Source organism: Acomys minous (genome assembly GCF_964271855.1).
Source record: "Acomys minous genome assembly, chromosome: 10".
In the NCBI taxonomy this organism is placed as follows: domain Eukaryota; kingdom Metazoa; phylum Chordata; class Mammalia; order Rodentia; family Muridae; genus Acomys; species Acomys minous.
The window spans coordinates 119,154,772-119,179,834 of NC_140491.1; the positions used below are offsets into that span (position 1 = coordinate 119,154,772).

Consider the following 25,063-nt stretch of genomic DNA (forward strand, 5'->3'; position numbering starts at 1 on the left):
TTGGTTCCTGAAATGGTAAGTAACAAGTAAAAGTAATAAATAAAAATATTAGTCACTGCAACACATACAATAGGGCATGGGGACCTTCTAATGCCCCTTCACTGATGTTGTCCATTCATCCATGGTTCCCCAGGCAACTCCGAGTTCAGTCTACTTCCTCTACTTCTGTTGTGTCACCAGAGATAGGGTAATTACTCCTGGTCTTGAGTGAAACATGCTGGAACTTGCTCTCAGATTCTATCTCACATCACCTGCAAACACCACAATGGCTCACAGGTGATGTTGGCAATGTCATTTGTTTTGTTTTACTTACACTGGAGCTGCTTCCTGATTCACTTTTGGCAGCTGGTAATTGCCCACTAAGGTCTCTCTATTTGTTATTTTTCATCAGCAGTTCATAGTTGGGGACTAAGGGATCAATACTCTCTCCCCTTGAGATCTTGGTTTCCAGGGACTGGGATACAACTGGGAAAAACAATGCTCACTGGTAATTTTTTTTTTTAATCTTACATTAGACTCTTAATTTAGAATGTCTGGTTATTTTATGCCAACAAAACGCATGCTTTCAGGAGGAGAAAGCTTATTTCACGGATCTCATTAAGGACTTCTGCTTTTTAAAACATTGCCTTGCTAGATAACTTTCGCCCTTGTTACAAATAATAACTGTAAATCTTCTCATGTCCAAGAACTTGTGTTTGTGTTTACTTCATTATCCTTGTCTCCATAATCTGCAATAAGAATAGCTCTTGTTAAAAAAATCCAAGTTTCTTCTAAGCGTGTAGACATATACTCTCTGGTATGACATTACAGAAACTGCTGCTTTATGCCATAAAAATACTGCTGTATTTTATATTTCATGGTAACATTTCTCAGCTCTTCACTTAAAGAAAAACTGACCTTTGATTTACTATTTTTCAATTTTTTAAAGGAATTGTGTAGTTTAAAAATCCTCCTCCAGAAAGATAACCTTTACTGCAGTTGCACCTTAAAATATCAGACTCTTTAGGTAAAAAATTTGTGAACAAGAGATTTAATGTGTTTGTCTAGAAATCTACTAGGTTGAAGCTTTAATGATCCTGAAGGAATGTGTATTTGTTAATTGTCTGCTGCTGTGATAAAATACTCTGACAAAGACACTTAAGGGAATGGGGTTTTGGCTTTGGCCTCGTGTTCCTGAGGAGGCAGGGAAGGCATGGCAGCAGGATCGTAGGGTTAGCCTGGCGCTCAGGAAGCCAGCTGATCACATCTTATCTGCAGCAGCCAGAGCTAGAGAACAGAAAGTGGGCTCAGGCTATAATTGGTCAAAACTTTCTAAACAGTGCCACCAGGTGGGGATCAAATCCTGAACAAATTCTCATTTAAATTGCATCAGCATGATACTGTGATACCTCCAGCTCCTTCTGCCAAGGCCTGTTTGGTACCTTTTGTGTTTCTATAGACATTTTAGGATTTTTTTTTCTAGTTCTGTGAAGAATATCATGGGATATTTATAGGGATCCTGTTAAATCTGTGTATTGCTTTTGGTAACAGGATCATTTTATAGTATTAAGCTTATTCAGCATAAATTTTTTTCCAGGTTTTTAACATGTTCGTCATAGAGGATTTTCATCTCTTTGGTTAATTTTATTCTTAAATATTTTTACATTTTCTTTTAAGGCAAGCCAGTCTATGAGGATTTTTTTCTTTTCCCTCCCTCCCTCCCTTCCTCCCTCCCTCCCTCCCTCCTTCCCTTTATTTTTTCTTTGCTTCTTCCTTCCTTCCTTCTTTCTTTTGAGATTTTCAGGACAGGATTTCTCTGTGTAGCCCTGGCTGTCCTGGACTCACTCTGAAGACCAGGCTGGCCTCGAACTCACAGTGATCCACCTGACTCTGCCTCCCGGAGTGCTGGGATTACCATTATGCACCATCATGTCCAGTTAAGGTAATTTCTAAAAGAAGCCTGGACTAAGACAAAAATTGGTATTAGAAGTAGGGAGCGAATATTGCATATGCCTAAAGTTAGGGAGTTTGCTTTGGAAATGGTCACTGCGGAAATATTAAAAGGGCTTCCAGTTATAGGCAAGAAGAACCATTTGCGTGAGGGCTCAGAGAGAAAAGAGGGGAGCTATAATGCGGGTTTCTGTAGTCACAGAGAACACTTGTGTAATCATGTACAGAACGTTTATAAAAGCATAGGGTTCCAAGAAGATAGAAGTTGTGTGCAAGAATTTCTATGCAAAGCAGTGAAGGACAACCTCACTTCTCCAGGACCGCTTACGATGAAATTCAAGAAGAGAAATGATCCAAAGGTGTAACTGTCAAGCAAATAGGAGCCAGAATTAAATGATTTGGGAAAGTGAACTTCCAGACTATCCATATCAAAAACCTGTCTTGACAAGGAGATTCCATCTGTCCAGGAACAGAGGTGAGGTTGTCCAGCAGGCAGACTACAAAGACAAAATGAGATAAAGGGAAGTTTCTGCATCGTGTTTGTTAGATGCTCCAGAGCCACACTACAAAATATTCAGGCGTATAGGTGAGACGCTCTTCAAGGCTGGGAAAGAAAGGCCTTTCAAACAATCCAGGATCCGCCTGGGTTACTCCCCGCACTTCAGGTTCAGAATATTCAGGTTCTGAGTGTGCTTGTCAACGTACAAGGTCAAAACAGAACTGAGCCGTAGGTGGGCCAGGCTTGTTGGGCTGGAGCAGGGGTACAGTCTCTGGTCCACGGAACCACGCGGGGATGTACTGGCTGGTGTTATGCCAACCTGACACAAACTGGAGTCATCTGAAAGCAGAGAACTCCACTGCCCCCATAAGATCCAGCTGTGACGCATTTTGTTAATTAGTGATTAATGGGGGTTGGGGGAGGGCCTAGCCCATTGTGGGTGGTGCCTTCCCTGGGCTGTGTAAGAAAGCAGAACGAGCAAGCCAGGGGAAGCACGCCACTAAGCAGTAACCCCTCCATGGCCTCTGCAGCAGCTCCTACCTCCAGGTCCCTGCCCTGTTGAGTTCCTGTGCTGACTTCCTTCGATGATGAACGGTGATATGGGAGCGTAAGCGAAATAGACTCTTCCCTCCCCAACTTGCTTTTGGTTATGGTGTTTTATCACGGCAGTAGCAATCCTAAGACAGGGGTCCACAGCGGTGCCTTAGTAAGCTTTCAGGATGGAGTTCTAGCCACTTAGAAGCTGATCCTATGGCTCCACTGTCTGGCTTTGGGAAAGGAAATGCTTATTCCATGCGTGTCTCGTGAATAACTTGTTCTGTTTCACAGGTTCACAGCCAGAAAGGAACTTTGCATAGACACATTTGAAGATCAATACTCACTCATGTCTGATATTAAGATGGCATCTTGGACACTGGAGATGATGCTGGACTGAAGTAAGATTTTTTTTTTCTTCAGGCAATTGAAACAGAAATGCCGTGTTTGTGCACGAATAGGATATGAATCTAGGGACTTAGGAGTGAAAGCGGTCCAGTATTTAGAACCTCAGAAAACAAACTTCCATGAATAAGACATGCCCCAGTCTACAGTAACCCATTGTAAAACTTGAACTGACTGGGAAAGCAGGGAAGCAGTCTAGGCACAAGTAGAGAGCGATGAAACCAGCGAAGGGAGGTAACAGAGTGAGGCCTGGGAGAGTCAAACAAAGGGCAGCTGTTGTTTTCATGAATGTTTTCCTCCCACATCAGCATGTGGCCCTGTGCATGTAGTTTTCATTACAGATAGTTCATCTGAGCCTCCGGTGTGTGTGTGTGTGTGTGTGTGTGTGTGGTGTAGACATTAATGTGCTGGTGTGTGTGTGCACCTACGGAAACCAGAGTGTGATGTCAGGTATCTTTACTACTCATTGCCTATTGCCTCAAGACAGGGTCTCTCTCTGAATATGAAGGTTGCCCCTTTGGCTAGGATGGCTGGCCAGTGAGCTCTGGGGACCTCACTATCTCCTTACCTTGACGTTGAGGTTATAGGCACGTGTGTTTGGGGACTTTAACTCAGTTTCTTAATGATTGCAGAACAAATGTTCTTCCTCACTGAGCATCTTCCCCTCCATAGTGTCTAGACTTGTTACTGGGACCTGACCACATACTGATTACGTAGCTGATGTGTAGTTCACACTTGTTTTGGAAGTTTGCCATGGTGCCATGGGTTGCCATTTCCTTGGTTGCTGGAGCTCAAGTGCTCAGCTGTTCTCTGTGACAGAACTTCAGCCTTATTTGGGCAGGGGACACCTTCATAGTCTAGTCTGTGACACATCCTAGCCTGTGTTTACCCACTCACAATTGAATTTCACTAAATATATTTAAGAGATTCCCCCATCATTGCCTTCATTTTGGACTGATTTTCCAACTAGTTTCCCTTCATGTATTGACTTGAATAACAGTTCTGGGAGTACATTTATGGCTAAGTAAACAAATGGCATTCCTGAGGATCTTTATAAAATGCTTATTTTGTACAAAGATATGTTTTTAGAAACTTCTGTCTTCTAAAGTTTAAGAAAGCATTTTATAACATTTACATTATTAAACAATGTACATACTTTCTAACATACTGTCACTATTGTTCCATAATTAATATTTGATGTTAATGACACCATAATTAAGTGTGTCATCCAATCCAGGCCCTTGAATATTATGTGTAATATACGCTTTCCTGTCCCACGCACCTATTTTCTTCCATGATGTTTATTTTCTCTAAATAGCAATAAAACCAACCTTTTAAATGGAGGTAGCAGAATTACATTAGCCTTTTTAAAAAAGAAATACTAGTAAGGTATTTTAAAATAGTTTCTAAAGTGCCTTAAACATGTGTATCAATTTTAACAATTATTTATTTTTGATAGTTACACAAATTCATACAATGTGTATGTATTTGGCCCTATTACTCCCTTTTATCTCCTTTCCACTTCTGACTCGCTTTCCCCCAGATATTCCCCATCTTCTTTTTTTTTTTAAACCTTGTTTTGTGTATAGCTCTTGTGGAAAATAATATATATATATATATATATATATATATATATAGTGTGTGTGTGTGTGTGTGTGTGTGTGTATGTGTGTGTATATATGTGTATATATATGTATATATATACATGTATAGTAGTGCTCCACAATATACTACCATGTGATTAGAATTAAAATGACTTTATTCATTCCTGTGTGAGGCAGCCATATGAATACATTTGCAGACTCATTACAAAAGTGTAGCTGCTTCCTTCTAGGACTGTACAGGAAAGGAGTTCTGAGGCAGTGCCATTTCTGAGAGACACATGACTCCTTTGTTAGCCTATTTTGGATCTAGGATTTCTTGATATATCTACCAAGTCTTCTTCCCAGTTTATGACAAGGTAAAATGCTTCCACCTAGTCTTAGTCTTTTCCCTCCCTCCCTCCCTTCCTCCCTCCCCCTTCTCTGCCTCTCTACTCCCTACTCCCTCCTTCTGTGTCTCTGTCTCTGTCTGTCTGTCTCTCTGTCTCTCCCCTTTTGGGTTGGGGGATGGGGTGGGTCAGCCTTGCATCTCTCTTAACTTCCTTCACATTTCCTTTCATATAGGAACACCTGTAACAAACTGCTTCCATGTTTGATCCCATATATTGACTGCTTTGATGAGGATGTATACTAATGTTGTCTGCCAATGAGTGTGTGATTCATTTTCAGGTTTTCCTAACACAGCCACGTGTGCTGTGGACTTTATTGCACATGATACACGGTGCAGCTTTTCAAGATTCTCTAGTCAGTTCGCATTTCTATGACTACACAGCACTTGCTACTTCTTCTTCAGGTCTACTTGCTTCCCTGCGCCAGAAATGACTGTGCTGGACTGGAGGTCATTATTCACACTCTTAATGAGATGGCTCATCTAGAGTCCTGGTCTTTCATTTTTTCTTTTTATTTGTCCACTTCTTTATTCAACAAAATTTATTGAGCAATGGTAATGTGCTCAGAATATTGCAAAGACGAGCAAGATGTTTTCCTTATGTATGTTTGTGTTGGTGGGAGCACTCATGTTTCTTGTAGATACGATGAATCACACCATCATTAAGGAGTCAGCATAAGAGTAAATTGACCATTAGGTAGTGAGGATGTGACAGCGTTTGCTCTATAATTATGCATCTCCTCAATTGTGCACCCACTGCTTTGTGAGGGTGTGTTCCTTCTATGCTTGATGTGGTAAAGTCAGAACCACAGGTTAGGATGGTATTTTCCTAGTGAGCATTGTTTTTGTTCTTTCCTGTTGCAGGACTTGATCCTCTTGTGTTTTCTATATTTTTCCAATTTTAAAAAATTTAATCACTTTACAACCTGATCCCAGCACCCTCCCTCTTCTCTTCCCAGTCCTATCCTCATGCTCCCCTTCCTCCAGCCCACCTCTCTTCTCAGAGAAAGGGAGGATCCCAAGGGGTACCAACCCACCCTGGCACCTCAAGTCACAGCAGGACTTGGCACATTATCTCCCACTGAGGCCAGGCCAGGCAGCTCAGCTAGGGGAAAGGGATCCAAAGGGAGGCAACAGAGTCAGAGACAGCCCCTGCTCTCACTGTTAGAAGACCCTCATAATGACCAAGCTCTACATCTGCTACATATGTGTAGGGGATTTAGGTGCAGCCCATGCATCCTCTTTGGTTGGTTGGTTGGGAGTTGGTTCTACCTTACTATTGGTCTTATTCAGAGAGAAAACTAGGTTGGACTCAGGGACTCTCTTTTCCTTTATCTTTCTTAGGTTTGGAGATAGAGATTGAAAAGAAAAAAGGGGGAATATAGAAATATATAGGGATGATAGGACAAAAAGTGGATTGTTAAATCCACTCCTCAACTTAAAACCTTAATTGTTACTCACAAGATTATTTTTAATTCGTTGGTATAGAATTTTGTATATTGATGCAAAATAAGTTTAATTGTGATGCATTGGTATAGAATTCAAATTTAAGATTATTCTTCACACACATTATATAAATTTCTATTCTAATATGAGGTATTGTACCTATACAACTCAAGTTGAATACAAGGTTTAATTCCAATACTTTGAAAGTGCTATTGCTAGCTGTTTAGGATAAGTAAGTTATACAAGTTAATTGTTAGTTGATCAAATCATGGTCATGTCAATTACTATATACAAGAATATACGTCCTAGGTTTAACAGATAGATATGACTCAATAGATAGATAAGGTAAAATAAAATAATATAGATAAGGTCTAAAATGGATAAGGTCTTCAAAAACCTCAGAGACCTACAGACTATGGCATTAAACAAGTTTTTTTTTTACTATTTTAAAGATTCATTGATAATAAGACAGGTTAACTCCTGGCAACACCTAGTTTACCTCAAAGAAGATGATGAACATCAAGGAATCTCCTTATGGTTATGGCTTCAAATGTGGCAAACAAGCCACTGGGCAAAATGTCCTCATTTCTGCCACAGACAGAATTCCGCCTAAAATGGGCAAGCTTGGATGCAGGCAGAGTTTACAGCCAAACTCTGCCAAGACAGAGTAAGCAAGTCCTAATAGTTCCTGTCTCACAAATATGTCTGTCAGATATACTGGGCCAGAAGGCTGAAGATGATGTTTCAATGTTATAGAGAGTTTTGGGTGACTTTTCAGGCACCAAACTGTCTGTCATTTTTTTTTTTCACTTTGGAAACTGCTAATTGCACTTCCAGTTTACTCAGGAAGTTAATTTTATTCCTTTTCAAGTCTCTGTTGGGGTTGAAGACCAGACAGTTTAGTTTTACAATTAAGCTTAGTTGTTTAGGGGTTAAGATGTTTTTGGGTTTAGGTGTTTTAAGATGATAGAGATGAGATATGATCAATATTGATTTACATTCAGAATTTTAGATCACTAAGATAGAAAATATGTTTTGAGGGACATTCTGTACTGTCCATTGATGACATTGTAGAACAGTTATGGTTTCATAATTTGTAACCAAGACATGATGTACTCATGCTGTATTCTCTCTATCTGTTTCACTCTTCTTCCATTCATTTCTCTGGCTTAGGACAACAACCTTCAGAGTGCTCCCTTGGGGCCTATATGACTACTCTCAGATTTGGCATGACATACAAATCTTTTGAGATAAATGTTAAACTCTCTGTTTTCAATTGACCCAGACCAGCAGGTCATTTTTTTCAGTGGCAGGATTCTCAGAAAAAGGACCTGGAGACCGAGATATGGAGATACAAATTCTGGGCTTGGGAGGTCTTTCACAAGCTATGTCTTAGGACAAACAAGCTTATTAAGAAGTACAGCATCTTATATATTATTTGCAGGGGAACATGGGATGGAGTCAGTAGAAAGCTACCACACAGTAGGAGCAAGTCTGCAGGAGGATAACTAAGCAGTCCTACACAAAAGGAACACAAGATATACCATTACAGACTAACCACAAGGCTGGCTGCCTTTGGCATGAGAAGCCTAGTTTCTTCAGAGGGAAAAGCAAAGTTTCCAGGAATCAAACCTTAAGTCTTTTTGAGGTCCTGACCTTCAGACTTAGAATGGGCTTGACAAGTCTGCTCCTGGGCAAGGACACAGAATTAGATGATGATGATGATGATGACGACGATGATGATGATTATTTTCAAGGCAGGGTTTCTCTGTGCAACATCCCTGGCTGTCCTGAACTTACTTTGTACATCAGGCTAGCCTCAAACTCACAGAAATCCACCTGACTCTACCTCCCAAGTGCTGGGACTAAAGGCATGCGCCACCATGCCCAGCTCAGAATTAGACTCTTTTGACCTTTCATCAGGGTCTCAGAGAAAGACTTGGAGTGGTCTGACTCAAAACTTCACCAATGTAATGGCATTAGGAAGTAATATTACTGGAATATGATCATGATTAGATTATATCATAAGTCACACAGATGAGAGTTACAGTTATTTGTCACAAAAGGTACTGTTTTCATTCTATTTCTTTTTTCTTTTTTTTTTATAAAATTAAAAAAATTTAGTTTGTTAACTTAACATCCCGATTATAACCCCCTTCCTCTTTGCCTCCTGATCCCACCCTCCCTTTCTCATATGCTCTCCCTTCCTTCCCTAGTCCTTAGAAAGGGGAGCCCTCCTCCCCTATCATCTGACCTCAGCCTATCAAGTCTCATCTGGACTGCCTGCATCCTCTCCCTCTGTGACCTGGCAAGGCCGTCCTGCCAGGGAAATGTTCAATGTTTTTCAGCCAGAGTCCATGTCAAAAGTAGTCCCTACTCCACATATTAGGGGACCCACAAGGAGACTGTGCTGCCTATCTGCTACATCTGAGCAGAGGGTCTAGGTCCTCCCCATGCATAGTCCTTGGTTGGTGCATCAGTCTCTGCAGCATTCCCCCTCCTCTGCCCAGATTTGTTGGCTCCATTGGTCTCCTTGTGGAGCTCCTGACCCCTCCAGGTCTGTATATTTCCCAACTCTTCCATAAACTCCCTGTGCTCCACCCTGAAGTTTGGTCGTGTGTCTCAATATCTGCTTAGACCCCCTCCTGGGTGGTGTCTTTCAGAGGAGCTCTATGGTAGGCTCCCTTCCTGTTCTTTCTTTTCAGCTGCTTCTGGTGTCTATTCTATTTGTCCTTCTGAATGAGAATTAAGCATCCTCCCTAGGGTGCTCCTTGTTATTTAGGTCTGTGTATTGTAGTATGGTTGTCCTGTATTATTTGGCTTATATCTGCCTATAAGTGAATATATAGCATATACATCTTTCTGGGCCTGGGTTACCTCACTCAGGATGATATTTTCTAGTTCCATCCATTTGCATGTAGATTTCAAGATTTCCTTGTTTTCAATAGCTGAATAGTATTCTTTATCCATTCTTCTGTTTAGGGATAACTAGGCTATTTACAGATTCTGGCTATTATAAACAAGGCTGCTATGGACATAGTTGAGCATATGTCCTTGTTGTATGGTGGTACATCTTTAGAATATATGTTCAGGATTGGTATGTCTGGGTCTTGAGGTAGAACTATTCCCAGTTTTCTTAGAAAGTGCTAGATTGATTTCGAAAATAGTTGTATAAGTTTGTAATCCCACCAGCAATGGAGGAATGTTCCCCTTTCTTGGTATCCTCTCCAGCATGTGCTGTCACTTGAGTTTTTATCTTAACCATTCTGATAGGTGTAAGACGGAAGCTCAGAGTCATTTTTATTTGCATTTCCCTGATGACTAGGACATTGAGCATTACTTTAAGTGTTTCTTACTCATTTGATATTCTTTTGTTGAGAATTCTTTGTTTAGCTCTGTACCTCACTTTTTAATTGGATTATTTGGTTTGGTGGTGTTTATTTTCTTGAGTATTTTTTTTTTTTTACATAATTGGGATATTAGCCCTCAGTGAGATGTAGGGTTGGTGAAAATCTTTTCCCAGCCTGTAAGCTGTCATTCTCTTTTTTGTGTTGTACTGGGACACAATACACCAAGAAAAGAATCTTCACCAGAGCCAACTGTGTTGGTACCTCATTAACCTTGTCATTTGACAAAATACAACACTCATTCATGTTAAAAGTCTTGGAGAGACCCGGGATACAAGACACATACATAAACATAATAAAGGCATATAGATAGCAATATCAAACTAAATGGAGAGAAACTTAAATCAATTCAATTGAAATCAGGGACAGTACAAGGCTGTCTACTCTCTCTACTTTTCTTTTAAATATAGTACTTGAAGTCCTTCCTAGGGCAATAAGACAGCTGAAGGGAAAATAGAACAGACATCGAAAGCAGTTGAAGAGAAGGAATAGGAAGGGAGTGTCCCATAGAGAGGTCCAATGAAAGACTCCACCCAGCTGGGGATCAAAGCAGATGCTGACACTCACAGTCAAATTTTGTGGTGGAGTGCAGGAAGTCTTATGGAAAAGATGGGCGATAGAAGGACCTGGAGGTGACAGGAGCTCCACAAGGAGATTAATAGGGCCAACAAATCTCAGAGGAGAAGAAAGGTGCTGCAGAGATGGATGCACTAACTAAGGACCATGCATAGTGGTCCTCTGCTCCTAGATCCTCTGCTCAGAGGAAGTAGACAGGCAGCACAGTTTCCTTGTGGGTCCCAAAGTATGAGCAGTAGTGACAGTTTTGACATGGACTCTGGTGTCCACTCATGGATTACTTCTTCCTGGTGGACTATCCTTGCAAAGCCACAGAGGAAGAGGTGTACCAGTCTAGAAGATACTTGACAGCTGATGTCAGATGTTAGGGGAGGACCACTCCCCCTCTCTGAGGACTTGGGGAGGGAGAGGGATAAGGGTGGGATGGTGGGACAGAGAGGTGATAGGAGGTGGGTGCTACAATTGGGATGTAAAGTGAACAAATTAAAAAATCATTAAAAAAGAAAAAGAAAAAGAAAAGATCAAATGTAATTTTCCTATGGGAGAATCTTCATAGTCAAAGGTACTGATACAACACTAACTCTGTTTTCTTTACTGTAAGATTGATTTTTATTACACCTATTTTCAAAGAGTCTACAAAAATGTACAAAAGAAAGGGAAGCTGTCCAGATGTATTCTCTTTCAAAATACATCATTTAGAATTTTATTTATTGGAGTCAGTGGAGTATCTGATGTGAATGTGAGAAAGCTTAGGTTTAATGCTCAGTACTAAGAAAGGGAGCTTATTTACTTAACAATTTAATGTTTTTCTACTCTTCTGATGCAATTAATAATTAAGGAATGCATTTTTGCGGCATTAGCATTTGCCATATCTCCCTAAGCTGACCAAAAACAGAGCCCTGTTGCTTTGTCTGTTGAGCCATGTTGACATGAAGACCAAGATTTCCACTAGAAGCATTTGTTTCCTACATGCTTCAGGGATTCTATCATTGTTGTTTCTTAGGCTGTAGATGAGGGGGTTTAACCTAAGAGCCATAATACCATAGAACACAGAAGCTACCTTCTCCTGATCTTGAGGTCTGTTGGTCTCATGAAGTACATACATATAACAGACAGTTCCATAGAATATGGTGACTGTGGTCATATGGATGCACATGTAGATAAAGCCTTTTCCCTTCCCACAGCAGAGGACATTCTTAGGATGGCAGCCAAAATTATGGGTAGAAAAAAATTACATTAGACACTGAGAAATCTAAGTTAACCCCCCAAAACTGTCAACATCACAATATTGGGGTCAATACTGTGTCAAGATAGGGCAAGAATCAGTGCTACATCACAGAAAAAGCAATTAATGGCATTGGGTCTGCAAAAGTTTGATAAGAAAGTAAAACTTGTATTTACAGAGGCATTTAGGGAGCCCATAGAGTATGAGCCAAGTAGTAGATTGCAGATTCTCTGGGACATGATGACAGGATAGTGCAGTAGGTAAGAGATGTCCACATAGCAGTCCGCAGCCATAGAAGTCAGATGAAGCAGTCACTGGTTATGAAGATACCATAGACATACAATTACACCCTGTGAAGATGTAGAATGGTTTTGTAATCACAACATTCTGCAATGTCTTGAGAGTGATGGCAGAGGACTAACAGAGGTCAACAAAAGACAAATGCTGAAGGAAAAAGTGTGCAGGGAAGAATGGATGAACAGGATCATGCCAATGTTGCCCGGTAAGGGTGGCTGCATGAATCACAAAGAATGCCACAAAAAAGATGTGCCAAAACTTGTCTTGACCAGCAAATGCCAGAAGAAGAAATTCAGTCACTCTGTTGTCATTAATGTGTCCCATGGTTAGTAGAAATCCAAAATGAGCAGAAATTGGCAAAAGAAAAATTAAGAAAAAAGTATTTTGGTTTGTTTTTAGAAATGTTATAATATTCGATTTCATGTCTTTAGAGAATAGTTTATATAGTTTTTGTATATATATCACACATATTTGTTGATGTCTCTCAACTGAAGATGGATAAAGAAACTGTGGTACATCTATACAATGGAATATTATTCAACTATCAAAAAGGAGAACATCATGGAATTTGGAGCAAATGGATGTATCTGGAAAAGATTATCCTGAGTGAAGTAACCCAGACCCAGAAGGACATACTTGGTACATACTCACTTATAAGCAGATATTAGCCATGTAATACAGAATAAACACATTACAATTCACAGACATAAAGAAGCTAGGTGACAAGGAGGACCCCAGGAAGGATGCTTAATTCTCTTTCAGAAGTGCATCTAGAATAGACATTGAATAACAATTTTTAAGAGCAAAGGAGTGAAAAGAAACAATACTATCCCCACATACAAGATCTGTCTATTGGTGAGAGTGGGGTGTTGAAGTCTCTCACTATTAATGTATGGGGTTGTATGTGTGATTTAAGCTTTAGTAATGTTTCTTTTATGAATATGGGTTTTCTTGCTTTTGGGGCATTGAGACTTCATCTTGGTTTATTTTTCCATCGGTGAGTATTTAGTGTCCTTCCTCATCTCTTTTGACTAGTTTTGGATGAAAGTCCATTTTATCAGATTCTAGAATGACTTCTCCAGCTTGTTTCTTGAGTCCATTTGCTTGGAAACCCTTTTTTCTAGTCCTTTACTCTGAGGCAATATCTATCTTTGTTGGTGAGGTGTATTTCTTGTATGTAGCAGAATGGTAGATTCTGTTTTCACATCAATTCTGTTAGCCTTTGTCTTTTTATTCTGGGATCAAGTTCATTGATGTTGAGAGATATTAATGACCAATGCTTGTTAATTCCTATTGTTTTCATGGTGGTAGTGTGTGTGTGTGTGTGTGTGTGTGTGTGTGTGTGTGTGTGTGTGTGTGTTTCCTTCCTTTTGGTTTAGCTGGTGTGGGGTTATTTACTTCCTGTGTTTTTTTTTTTTTGAGTATAATTAGCATCCTCAAAGTTTTCCTTTTAGTATCTTCTGTAGGGCTGAATTTGTGAAAATATATTGTTTAAAATTGGTTTTGTCATAAATATCTTGTTTTATCCATCTATGGTGATTGAAAAGTTTGCTTGGTACAGTAGTTTAGGATGACATCTGTGGTCTCTTAGGGTATGCAAACCATCTGCTAAGGACCATATTGATTTGAGAATCTCTGTTGAGAAGTCGAGTATGATTCTGACAGGTCCTGGCAGAAAGTTTTAAGTGGTTGCAAACAGTCAAACCTTCATTCCATTTTCAGAGAGGGGAAAGGGGGAAGGGGGAAGGGGGAAGGGGGAAGGGGGAAGGGGGAAGGGGGAAGGGGGAAGGGGGAAGGGGGAAGGGGGAAGGGGGAAGGGGGAAGGGGGAAGGGGGAAGGGGGAAGGGGGAAGGGGGAAGGGGGAAGGGGGAAGGGGGAAGGGGGAAGGGGGAAGGGGGAAGGGGGAAGGGGGAAGGGGGAAGGGGGAAGGGGGAAGGGGGAAGGGGGAAGGGGGAAGGGGGAAGGGGGAAGGGGGAAGGGGAAAGGGGAAAGGGGAAAGGGGAAAGGGGAAAGGGGAAAGGGGAAAGGGGAAAGGGGAAAGGGGAAAGGGGAAAGGGGAAAGGGGAAAAGTCCCTTGCACTAGAGCTCATTTAACCACAATAATTCCTGCAAATATCTCACTGCTTCATATTGAAAGATGAGTTTCGTAATTTTCTTCACAAGCATTGTGTGGGATTTTAAAATTACCAGTGATTCTTTTGGACCTCATATTTGTGACTAAATAGTATAAAAAGAATAGTCATAAGGGCCGCCGAAACGTTGGATATTATCTAGATTTTGTGCCATTTTTTCTATTATAATACTCAGTTTACTGAATGTTTTTGAAGATATTCATCTAACACCACAGGGAATAGCAAAGAATAAAATAAGACGAAGATGATACAGGATGATGTTAGGAAACTTAAGTATGGATGGATTACTTCCTGAGTTACACCTTGGGAAAAAGGAGCTCATTCCTGAAGGGGGCATTAATGAACAATATGCAGTGTCATTCACAACTGACCTTTTACAGGGAAAGGTTCTCTCTCATGTTCTCTCCTGTATGGCTTGAAGGTTTGTTAGGATCTTTACTATCCACATATGTAGGGTAACCATGGTGAGCAGGGAAGGGGAACACCATTTTACTATTGGTGGGGTAATGGTAGTGCAGAAGTTGTAGGGGTGCCCAACCAATGACTGCCCACCTTGAGAACCATGCCATGGGAGGGAGCCCACCTCTGACACTGTCTGGAGGACAGAGGTTGGATAGCCCCGAGACCTAGGATTAAAAAATTATTTATAATGATATTCTGCTATACTCATAGATTGGTGCCTAGCTCAATTGTCGTAATTGAGAGTCTCCATCTATCACCTGATAGAAACAGATGTAGAGACCTACAAACAAATTATTAGGTGGAGGTTGGAGAATCCTGTTGAAGAGGAGGAGGAGGAAGGATTGTAGAGCCAGAGGGCTCAAGGACACCATAAGAAACCCCACAGAATCAACAAGCCTGGACTCATTGGGCGTTACTGAGACTGAACTGACAGTCAGGGAGCCATCATAGGTCTAACCTAGGTCTTCTACATATATGTTATGTTACAGTGGTGTAGCTTGGTCTTCTTGTGGTACTCTTAACATGGGGGCAAGCATTGTCTCTGACTCTTAGCTGCTTTTGGGAACTTTTTCTGCTACTGGGTTGCTTTGTCCGGCTTCAATGTGAGGAGAGGTATTTAGTCTAACTGCAACTTGATATGGTTTACATCCATGTCAGTCCTGCCCCTTTCTTGACAGAAAAAGAGGGGGAGTGGATACACGGTAAGTGGGAGGTGGGGGGGCAGGGTAGGTGTGAGGGGGGCACAGGGAATGGGGGAGAAGGGGGAGGGAGACTGCAGTTGGGATATAAAAAAGAAAATAAATGTACTTATATAAAATGATATATTTGGAGATATTTGATATAGTATTTTAAAAACTTTATATGCTTATTAATATTTTAAATAGCAATGTCCTCTACAGTAGTATAAGATGTAGGTCAGAAACTCTATTCTAGGGAAATTAGTTTCAGAAAAGTTCATAGAATATTCCTTCTGTCTTACATTTTCATAATTTTGAATATAATTGAATAATCATTCTCATGATTTGATGATGCAAATTCTGTCCATGCGTATCCAATCTAAAAAGCATTTTCCCTATGGCTTTTAATAGCATGATTTACCCTATTTCTACCCATGTTATAGACCTGAGTTTTTAACACAGGAAACAATGTGAATGTGATAGTCACCCTTAAATCCCCAGGATCAACAGAACGATACTTTAAATACTCATAAGCTAGGATTCCATAGATTACTACTGAGTGAAAGCCTCATATGGAGGTTTTCTTGTTCTCCACAGTACAGGCTATCTTTAGAATGGTGGCCAAGCATGAAACACTTTAGGATTCCTGTATACAGAGGAATTTGTTGGTCATTGAAATAGAAATCAGCTACTCTCTGGTATGTAAACTTTTTAGGGAAACGATTGTAGGTCAGTAAAGTGGTTTACAGATGACCATATAATGATCTACTTCTGTGTTCTCCAGGAGGTAACAGTCACTTGTTGCAAGTGTGTCATATATCAACCATTGTATTACACACCCTCGGCATGCTATGGGTCTATTTTCTACCATAAACTTTTGCATCGATGTAGAAGTGTAGCAGGTGTGTAGCAGGTACCAACCAACCAACCAACCAACCAACCAACAAACAAAAAACAACAAAAAACAAAAACAAAAACAAAAACAACCTCAGATGCTGTAAGAAGTACATGGGAGTCTAACGTGTGTAATCTATGTTGGCGAGGAAGATATTTCCACTGTTACCCACCATGGCTGACACGTAGATGAAAGGAACCAGAGTGAGAAAAGCACATGAATATCATCCTGGGCCTTAAATCCTAGAAGATAAAAATCAGTGACTCAGTGCCATTTTCTGAGTCACATCCCCCAGATAGGATTAGACAAGTTGCAAGACAAGAGGAAAATCTTTGTGACCTCTACTGATATAAAGATGGTCTTACCTTTCACAGTATTTTGGAACTTAAAAGTTTCCCATCAAGCATAGCCTAGGAGCTTTTATTCTTTCTAAAGAGATTAAAAAATATTTTTGATAGGAAACCATCATATAAACAGTGCATTTGAGCCATGGATCCATCTGAAAATGAAGAATTCTTCATATAAGAATATTAATGTTTAATGCATATTTCAGAGAAACATATTCATATTATTTTGTAATACACTTGTTGTGCATCTATATTTGTGTAGCACAATATTCAAATATATTTTTTGTGCCTTTTGAATAGTGTTCAGCATTTCTTAGGCACTTGCTATTTTTATGTTTTATTCCTTGTTTTGGGAAGATGGTGAACACTATCTTATTAATCTTCCCATCCACTGTTTCGTTTAATTGACTAATGATATGTGTAAGAAGAACCACAAAAGGGGTCTTAACTTTGTTGTCAATATTGCCTATTCTTCTGATTGCTGGAATTAAAGGTGTGTACCATCATTCTAGACCCTTAAAGAAGTTTAAAAAAATTTACAAAATGACAATATCACATTTTTACAATTTATATAATTTAATTAACTCCTGTAAATGAGAAAATACCGTAATTTTGTTTTTTTGGAGTACTCTTTCCAGAGAGGCTCACAAAACATACAAAAACAATATCAATACTTTATTCAGATACCTGAGTGAACCTCACTAGTAGAGTACTTGATTAGAATGTGCATAATTTTGGGTTTGCTTCTCAGTACCAAAGAAACAACTTTATGTATTTGATAATTTCAGATGTCACTGATAATTAAGGAGTGTCTTTGTGTTACATATATATTTGCCACATCCTTCCAAGCCAAGCAAGGACAGAGCCTGGTTGCCTTGCCTGTTGATCCATGTTGACATGGAGACCAAGTTTTCCATTAGAAACATTTTTTCCCTACGTTCTTCAGGGCTTCTATGACATCCTGGTTTCTTAGGCTGTAGATGAGGGGGTTTAACATGGGAATCATAATACCATAGAACACAGAGGCCACCTTCTCCTGCTCTTGAGATCTGTTGGTCCCATGAAGTACATACATGTATGAGAGCGTCCCATAGAATATGGTGACAGCAGTCATGTGGGATGCACATGTGGAGAAAGCTTTTCTCCTTCCTGCAGCAGAAGACATCCTTAGGATGGCAGCCAAGATAAATGTGTAGGAGAAAATGACAACAGACACAGTGAATGTTAAGTTAAACCCCACGAAGATTGTCAGCACCATGATATTGAGGTCAATACTGGAGCAAGAGAGGGCAAGAATCGGTGGTACGTCACAGAAAAAGTGATTAATGGCGTTGGATTTGCAAAAGTTTGATAAGAAAGTAAAACTCGTATTTACAGAGGCATTTAGGAAGCCCATAGTGTATGAGCCAAGCAGCAGCAGAGCGCACAGTCTCTGGGACATGATGACGGGATAGCGCAGCGGGTTACAGATGGCCACGTAGCGGTCCACAGCCATAGCGGCCAGGATGAAGCAGTCACTGGTGACAAAGGTTCCATAGACCAGTAACTGAACTATGCATCCTGTGAAGGAGATGGAAGATTTTATGCTCACGAAATTCTGCAGCGTCTTGGGAGTGATGGCAGAGGAATAGCAGAGGTCAACAAAAGCCAAATGCTGCAGGAAGAAGTACATGGGAGTGTGCAGGGAGGAGTGGAGTTTGATGAGCAGGATCATGCCGATGTTGCCCACTAAGGTGGCTGTGTAAATCCCGAGGAACACCACAAAGAGGATGTGCCAACACTCAAGTTGGCCAGCGAATCCCAGGAGAACAAATTCAGTCACTTTGGTGTCGTTACTGTGTTCCATGCTTGGTAGAAATCCAAAATCAGCTGAAATTGACAACGGAAAAAAGTCCATTTTGATTTGTTATCAAAAATGTTATAATATTTGGTTTTGTAATGACTTCAAAGAATGCTTTCTTTGCGTATATGTGTATATATGTGTGTATGCTTTGTGTATATGTGTGTATTGAGGGTTTGTGTGTACCGGCACATGCACATGCATGTGTGTATTTGAGGGCCAAAGATCAACATTGGGTGACATTTCTCAGGTACTTGTCATCTTTTATTTTGCAACCAGGTCTCATTTTATTTGGAACTTGATATGTCAGCTGATACCAGTGATTTGTCTGTCTCAGATCAGGGCCCATGATTGCACACCACTGTGCCTGGATTTTGTTTTATATGATTTCTGGTCATCTAAAGCCAAGTTCTCATGGCTGAGCTGTTCTCTTTTCCTCTAAAAGACTATTTTTTTCATGATATATTTGATGGCATTTAAAGGCTGAACCTCAGTACTTCTGTTACTTTCATCCATCTTTTTTAGAAACTGCTTTTGAACAGATCTTGGTTCTCAGCAACTGATTGTTACGTTATTAATGTATCAGTCAACAAAAATGAAAAAAAATGCTTATTTCACTCTCTGATTGTTACTTATGCTCTATATTTTAGTGAAAATACCTTTATTAATAATTGTGCCTGAAAATATCAATCTAACTATATAGTTACATGTAATTTTTCTATGAGTTAATTCCATGCCTCATTTTGACCTTTTCCTCTCCTTACCCATGGGTAAAGTCGAGTTTACCCATCCTGGACTCATTGTTACACATGATAATTTTTTTTTAACCAAAGTATGTGGAAAATTATTTTTGAAAAATTTCAAAATTTTTATGAAAAGTACTACAATGTCAGTTTTGTCAAATGTTTTAAGTAATTCTCAGTAATCATGGGTTCTTATAGTGCTTTCCGCATCACAGATAGGTCAGGCGGAGTCCATGGCTTGGTGTTGGTTACATATCACACGTCAGTGTCTGTGCCTCTTACTGCTCACCTCTCAGTGTTCACCTATGACCTCTGCTGGAGCTGAGCAGCCTGGCTACAGCTCATCTCTGCTGCAAATTGTTCATTGCAACAATTTTTCTGTGACATGTTTCTAGGAACAAAATTAGTGCATTTAAATTATGTGGTGGATGCACTAGTGGCACTGATATATATTCATGTTCCTGTGTTCCTACTTACTCATGAAATTCATCTTTTCTGGGGAAAAAGTGCCTTTTTATTTTTTGATTTTTCATGACAGGGTTTCTCTGTATAGGTTTGGCTGTACAGCACTCTGCTTCTCTGAGTGCTGGGATTACAGGCATGCACCACTGCCCCTGGCTTCTAGTAGTGTCTTATTTTTTATTTTTTTCCAACTGAAAAATAATATTATCACCTTTTAATGTTCTTAGATTTTGACATTTGTTTTTGCAGTAAATTGCCTGCCTGAGGAATGCCTCTTTCTTTTGATTTGTGTGTGATTTTTGGTTTTTCCTAGTTTTGCAATTTTTTTCAGTTGCCAATAATGATTTTTTAAAAATATTATTTCCTTTGTTTAACTTTTCTACTTTGTCTTTTCTGGAGCAGAAATAATCAAATATGAAATAAAAGTTGATTAATTTTACCTTATGTTCTTATGAAAAAGCTCAATAATTGATCATTTTGAGCTCATGTCATATTCTGTAAAGGAAATTTAATGCAGCCACCTATTTCTCAAGCTTATTTTTTTAAGGCAGAACCAAATGCTGAAATAAAATGATTTTCTCCTTACCTTGCATCACACGAGGTGATGTTGGTTGAATCCTACTGTTCTGTATTATGCTTTTATTTTTTCAGTATTAATTTTCAAACAATGTTAAGTTGACTAAGCATCTGGAGAGTGATTGTGTGTGTGTGTGTGTGTGTGTGTGTGTGTGTGTGTGTATTTATGGACATTTATGTGTGTGCTTTGGAAAGATTAAAATATTTCAAGGCATTAATTAATTTTAATCTAACATTTTAAAATATCATACAAAACACTTGATTCACTTACATTACATGTAAAATTTAGCACATATGTATGTTTGGAGAAACGGACTCTAATTTTAATGAATATTGGTTTTTATTCTTTGAGAATTTTATATATGTATGTAATGATACCTACTTATATCTACCCCCATTTTCTCCTCTACTCCCTCTATATTCTTTCAGCATATTCTCTTCCTAACTTCATGTCTTCTTCTTTAAAAATACCAAACAACCCACTTGAGTCCAGTTAGTTCCACCATGTTCATGGGAGTTAGGCCACGCACTGGGGCATAGAATACAGCCATTGTACACACCTTCTAGAGGAATCATTTTATCTCCTCACAGGCAGGTATCAACTGACAATAGTTCCTCAGTAAGAGGTGGAGCCTATGAGACCTCCTCCCTAATTAATGAATGATTCAAAACAACCAATTTTACGATAATAAGATAACATAAATACTGAGATAAGTTCAATCTGAGAAGGAAAGTTAAAACTCCCCTAATTTGGGACCATAGATGCCAACATCTTAAATCCAGCCATGAGTACAGAAATCAAAGCAGACATCAGAAAATGCTTATTCCTTTCCTTTTTAGGTTTTCACTTAACTGATAAATTAAAAACAAAGTGTATGTGAGCACCAAACAATCACTTCTAGACATAGGAGGAAGACCTAAAGAAAGTGGATTGGCTTACAGATTCAGTTAGTCTTGGCAACAGATGGTGGTCATGTTTCAGGTGCTGTAGGAGACCAGATCACGGGCTTCAGCAGGCTGGGTGTTCCAGCTTACTAGGGTTTTTTCAGATTCACAAACCAAATGTGCCATTTCTCTTGTCTAGGGATGAGGTAAATACAATGAAGAGAAAAAAAAAACCCATTGTATTTGTGAGGAAAATAACAGTATAAAGGCGAAATAATTTTTTCTAAGCAACAAATATCAATACATTTATTCAAGGAATGAAAACATTATTAACATTAGAAAGTTAGTTGCTACAATTTTCCATATTGATATAGTAAAGAATAACAGTCATATCATCTCAAAAGATATCAAACATTATTTGACAAAGGTTGATAATATTTCTTGGGAAAACATTAAGAAACATAAATGGGGAGAAATGATATTACTATGGTAAATGGTTTCACATTTCTGTAGGAGCATCATTATTACCAACAAGTCATGAGATATAGTGCCTAAATGAAGGAATAATACAGGATTCCAGAAATGACTGAATACACTCTCTCTCTCTCTCTCTCTCTCTCTCTCTCTCTCTCTCTCTCTCTCTCTCAATGTTTCAAAGCTGGGGAAAAAGACCATGCTCATTATTACTTTACTACTTTATTACTTTGAATAATCCAATGACTAAAACAAAGAAACATTTTAGCCAGATTTAAAAATCTAAATGTAAACATAAGAATATATTCATTTTTTTAAAATTAAGGAAATAACTTTACCTGAAGGCTTGAAGAAAGAAACAGACAAAATTCTTGGAGAAAAAAATACAGAATCGTACCACTACAATTTTCAACATATTAATCTACAAATTCTCTGCAGTCCCAGTTACATACTTGAGAAAACTTTATCTTCAACTTGAAAATTCTATGTGGAATTTGAAAGGAAAACAAGCGGAAGGAACAACTTGTCCTGCTAGACAGCAGACGCTATTATGAAGCAACAGTTATAAAGACAGCATGCAACCGGCTTGAGTGTAGAAACACATGTCAGTGAAGCCAAGAAAAACAAAATATTCAAGCTTCTAAAGGAAGGAGGCAAGCAACAGTCTTACCCATCCATGACACCTATAAACCACATCAGTGACCGGCATTGCTCAATAGCCCTAAGAGTGCAGTAGTACTGTGCTTATCTTGTCAGCAACCAACAGCTCTGTAATTGGACTTAAGACCTGCTCAAGAAGAGAGGAGTTATACCTGGTCCTGAGAACCTAGCTAACTATTCAGTGCTAGTGAAGTCATGGATACTGGAGGAGGACCAGCAAGCACCACGTTACTCACCCAGGATTTGTTCTTGTATCAAGAAATAGTGTGGTGTTCTCCCCTAATCAAGGAAACCTTTCTCTGAAACAGATGAAGACCATGACAGAGAACCACAGGCAATCAAAATGCTCTGTAATGAAGCCCAGTCGTAATGTCCATAACTATAAAACATCCCTGTACCTAAGGCTCAGGGAACATTGCAGAAGAGGAGGCAGAAAAATTGTAAGAGAAAGAGGATCAGGGAGTTTTCTGTGAGATTGTATCTTCTAGCTACATCTATAAAGTCTCACCAGAATGACTTTCTAACCATGAACAAAGATGAGTCCAGTATACACACCAAGGTGGAAAGCACAGATCTTCAATCATTCTCAAGGAACAATAGTCAACTAAGAAATTCCAATAATGAGATGACTGTAAAGGTCATCATGTAGCAGATTGAAATAATTCATCAAAGGAATATTTACTTGTTTACATTACTCCATTTTTTGCCAGAAATTTCCTGAGAGAACATATAATATATGGAAGTTTTGATATTTTTTATTTTATCATCTTTTTACATTTTAATTCCTTTTTTGAGATTATAATTATATACTTTTCCTTGATCTTCCATAATGACCTTTACAATATACATGTATATTAAAGCAATGCAGGATTGTTCACTGAATATAACTTGTGCCATTTCTAACATTTTTAAAGTGCTAAAGTAAAAGATAAATTAAAGTTACTTGAAGTAAAAAGATAAAAAAAAAAAGAAATTCCAATAATGAAAAAAATAGTCTTCTTCAGGGAAGAGCACAGTAACACTAAATGGTCAGTCTTGAAAACATGGATGCAAGTTACAGTATACAGGCTGAACAGGTTATTTTTAGTATATACAATATAACATATATAATAATTAATATAAAATATAGTATAATTAGTGAAAAAGAGCTTATGGATTTGATAGAGAGCAAGGAGAGGTATGTAAGAGGGTTTGGAGAGAGAAAAGGGAAGTATAGAATCACATGAAATATTAAAGTATACTGTGGTGCTATAAATGCTTATGCATATGAAGAAATAATATAGAATTTCAACTTTATGTTTTATTATGGATTCCAACACCTACATTTTTTTTGAGAAAAACAATGGTGACTACTTGTGATTTGGCAATGTATAAAAAGTTTATATAATTCATAAAACAAATATAAAAATTTTGAGGTTGGAGAGAGGGTTCATAGGGTAAAAGAACTTGATGTTCAATCAATGAGTTTAGATCCTAATAACCATGTAAAAATGGACATGGATGCACAGGTTTCTGTAATATAAGGCTCTTTGGGGCTGGCTGGCCACCAGCCTAGGTACAGGCTAAATTAGAGATCCCCTTTCAAAGTAATAAGGGCAAGACAGCCAATGTCTTTCTCTGGTGCACACACACTCACTTAGACATAGACCTCTACCATCTACACATGAAATAAAAAAAGCACCCCTATTAAAATGCTCAATAGCACCAGAGGTAAAAGATTGCAATTTAGTTCAGCAAATTTGCTTCAACACATATAAATATTAAAGGTTCACTCTATATAATTAAAAAAATTAATTTAATGGAAAATTTTATAAAATATAATATAAACAAGACAATTGTAAAAGAAAGAAAACTAAATATTCAACAGAAATACAAAAAGATATAAATCTTGCCATTAATCAGGTAGTTATGTTTGAAAAGTGCTAAGTTTTGGTGAGAATTGTGGATACACAGGAATCCAAGTATTTTTGTTAGAAAAATAAATTTATAGTTATGTTAGAGACATTTTGGAAACAGTTAAAATACACCTATGTTTCCTCTGGTCAAGTCTCTATCTTTAGGTAAATATTGTAAGTAAACTAATGAGCACACGCAATGGCCATTCATACTCATGTATGTTTGTCTCATGAATGTCCGGTCTCATTTATTAAAGAAGCAAAGAAACCCAGCAGGCGAATTTTTATGTTTGTAAATCTTCCCATGTGTCCCTGTGGTAATAGAGTTTCAGAATTTCTCCTGTAGTCAGCTGTCAGGAACGTCCAGCAGAGCTATGGGCAGCTCCATAGATGCTAAGGTGAGTTTTGGATAAGAATGTGACAGTAGTGGTGGGCAAATAGCAAGCTAAGTTTGCTGGTACTTTGTGCTTCTCTGGGTCTTTGAAATACCAAAAAGATAAACAGAACAGGGCACACCGGTAAAAAATAATAACCAAGGGTGCCATAATCATTTTGAGTTAAAGTAGTGTATACATTTTTGGGTAACAGTTTTCTAGAGCTCAGGAAAGAAGACAAGTGAACACACACACACACACACACACACACACACACACACACACACACAGACACACAAAGCACATTGAGGGTATTTGCTAATCAAATGAATTC

General features: G+C 38.8%; 1 protein-coding gene across 1 annotated transcript; it reads right to left on the bottom strand.

Annotated features, from left to right (window-relative positions):
- Positions 1-17,736: 17,736 nt before the first annotated feature.
- Positions 17,737-18,666, bottom strand: LOC311606859 (olfactory receptor 5AK2-like; the record flags this gene model as incomplete). Its single annotated transcript, XM_084798264.1, has 1 exon — positions 17,737-18,666. One exon carries the CDS (start codon positions 18,664-18,666, stop codon positions 17,737-17,739), a length of 930 nt encoding a protein of 309 aa, XP_084654390.1.
- Between the last annotated feature and the right edge of the window lie 6,397 nt (positions 18,667-25,063).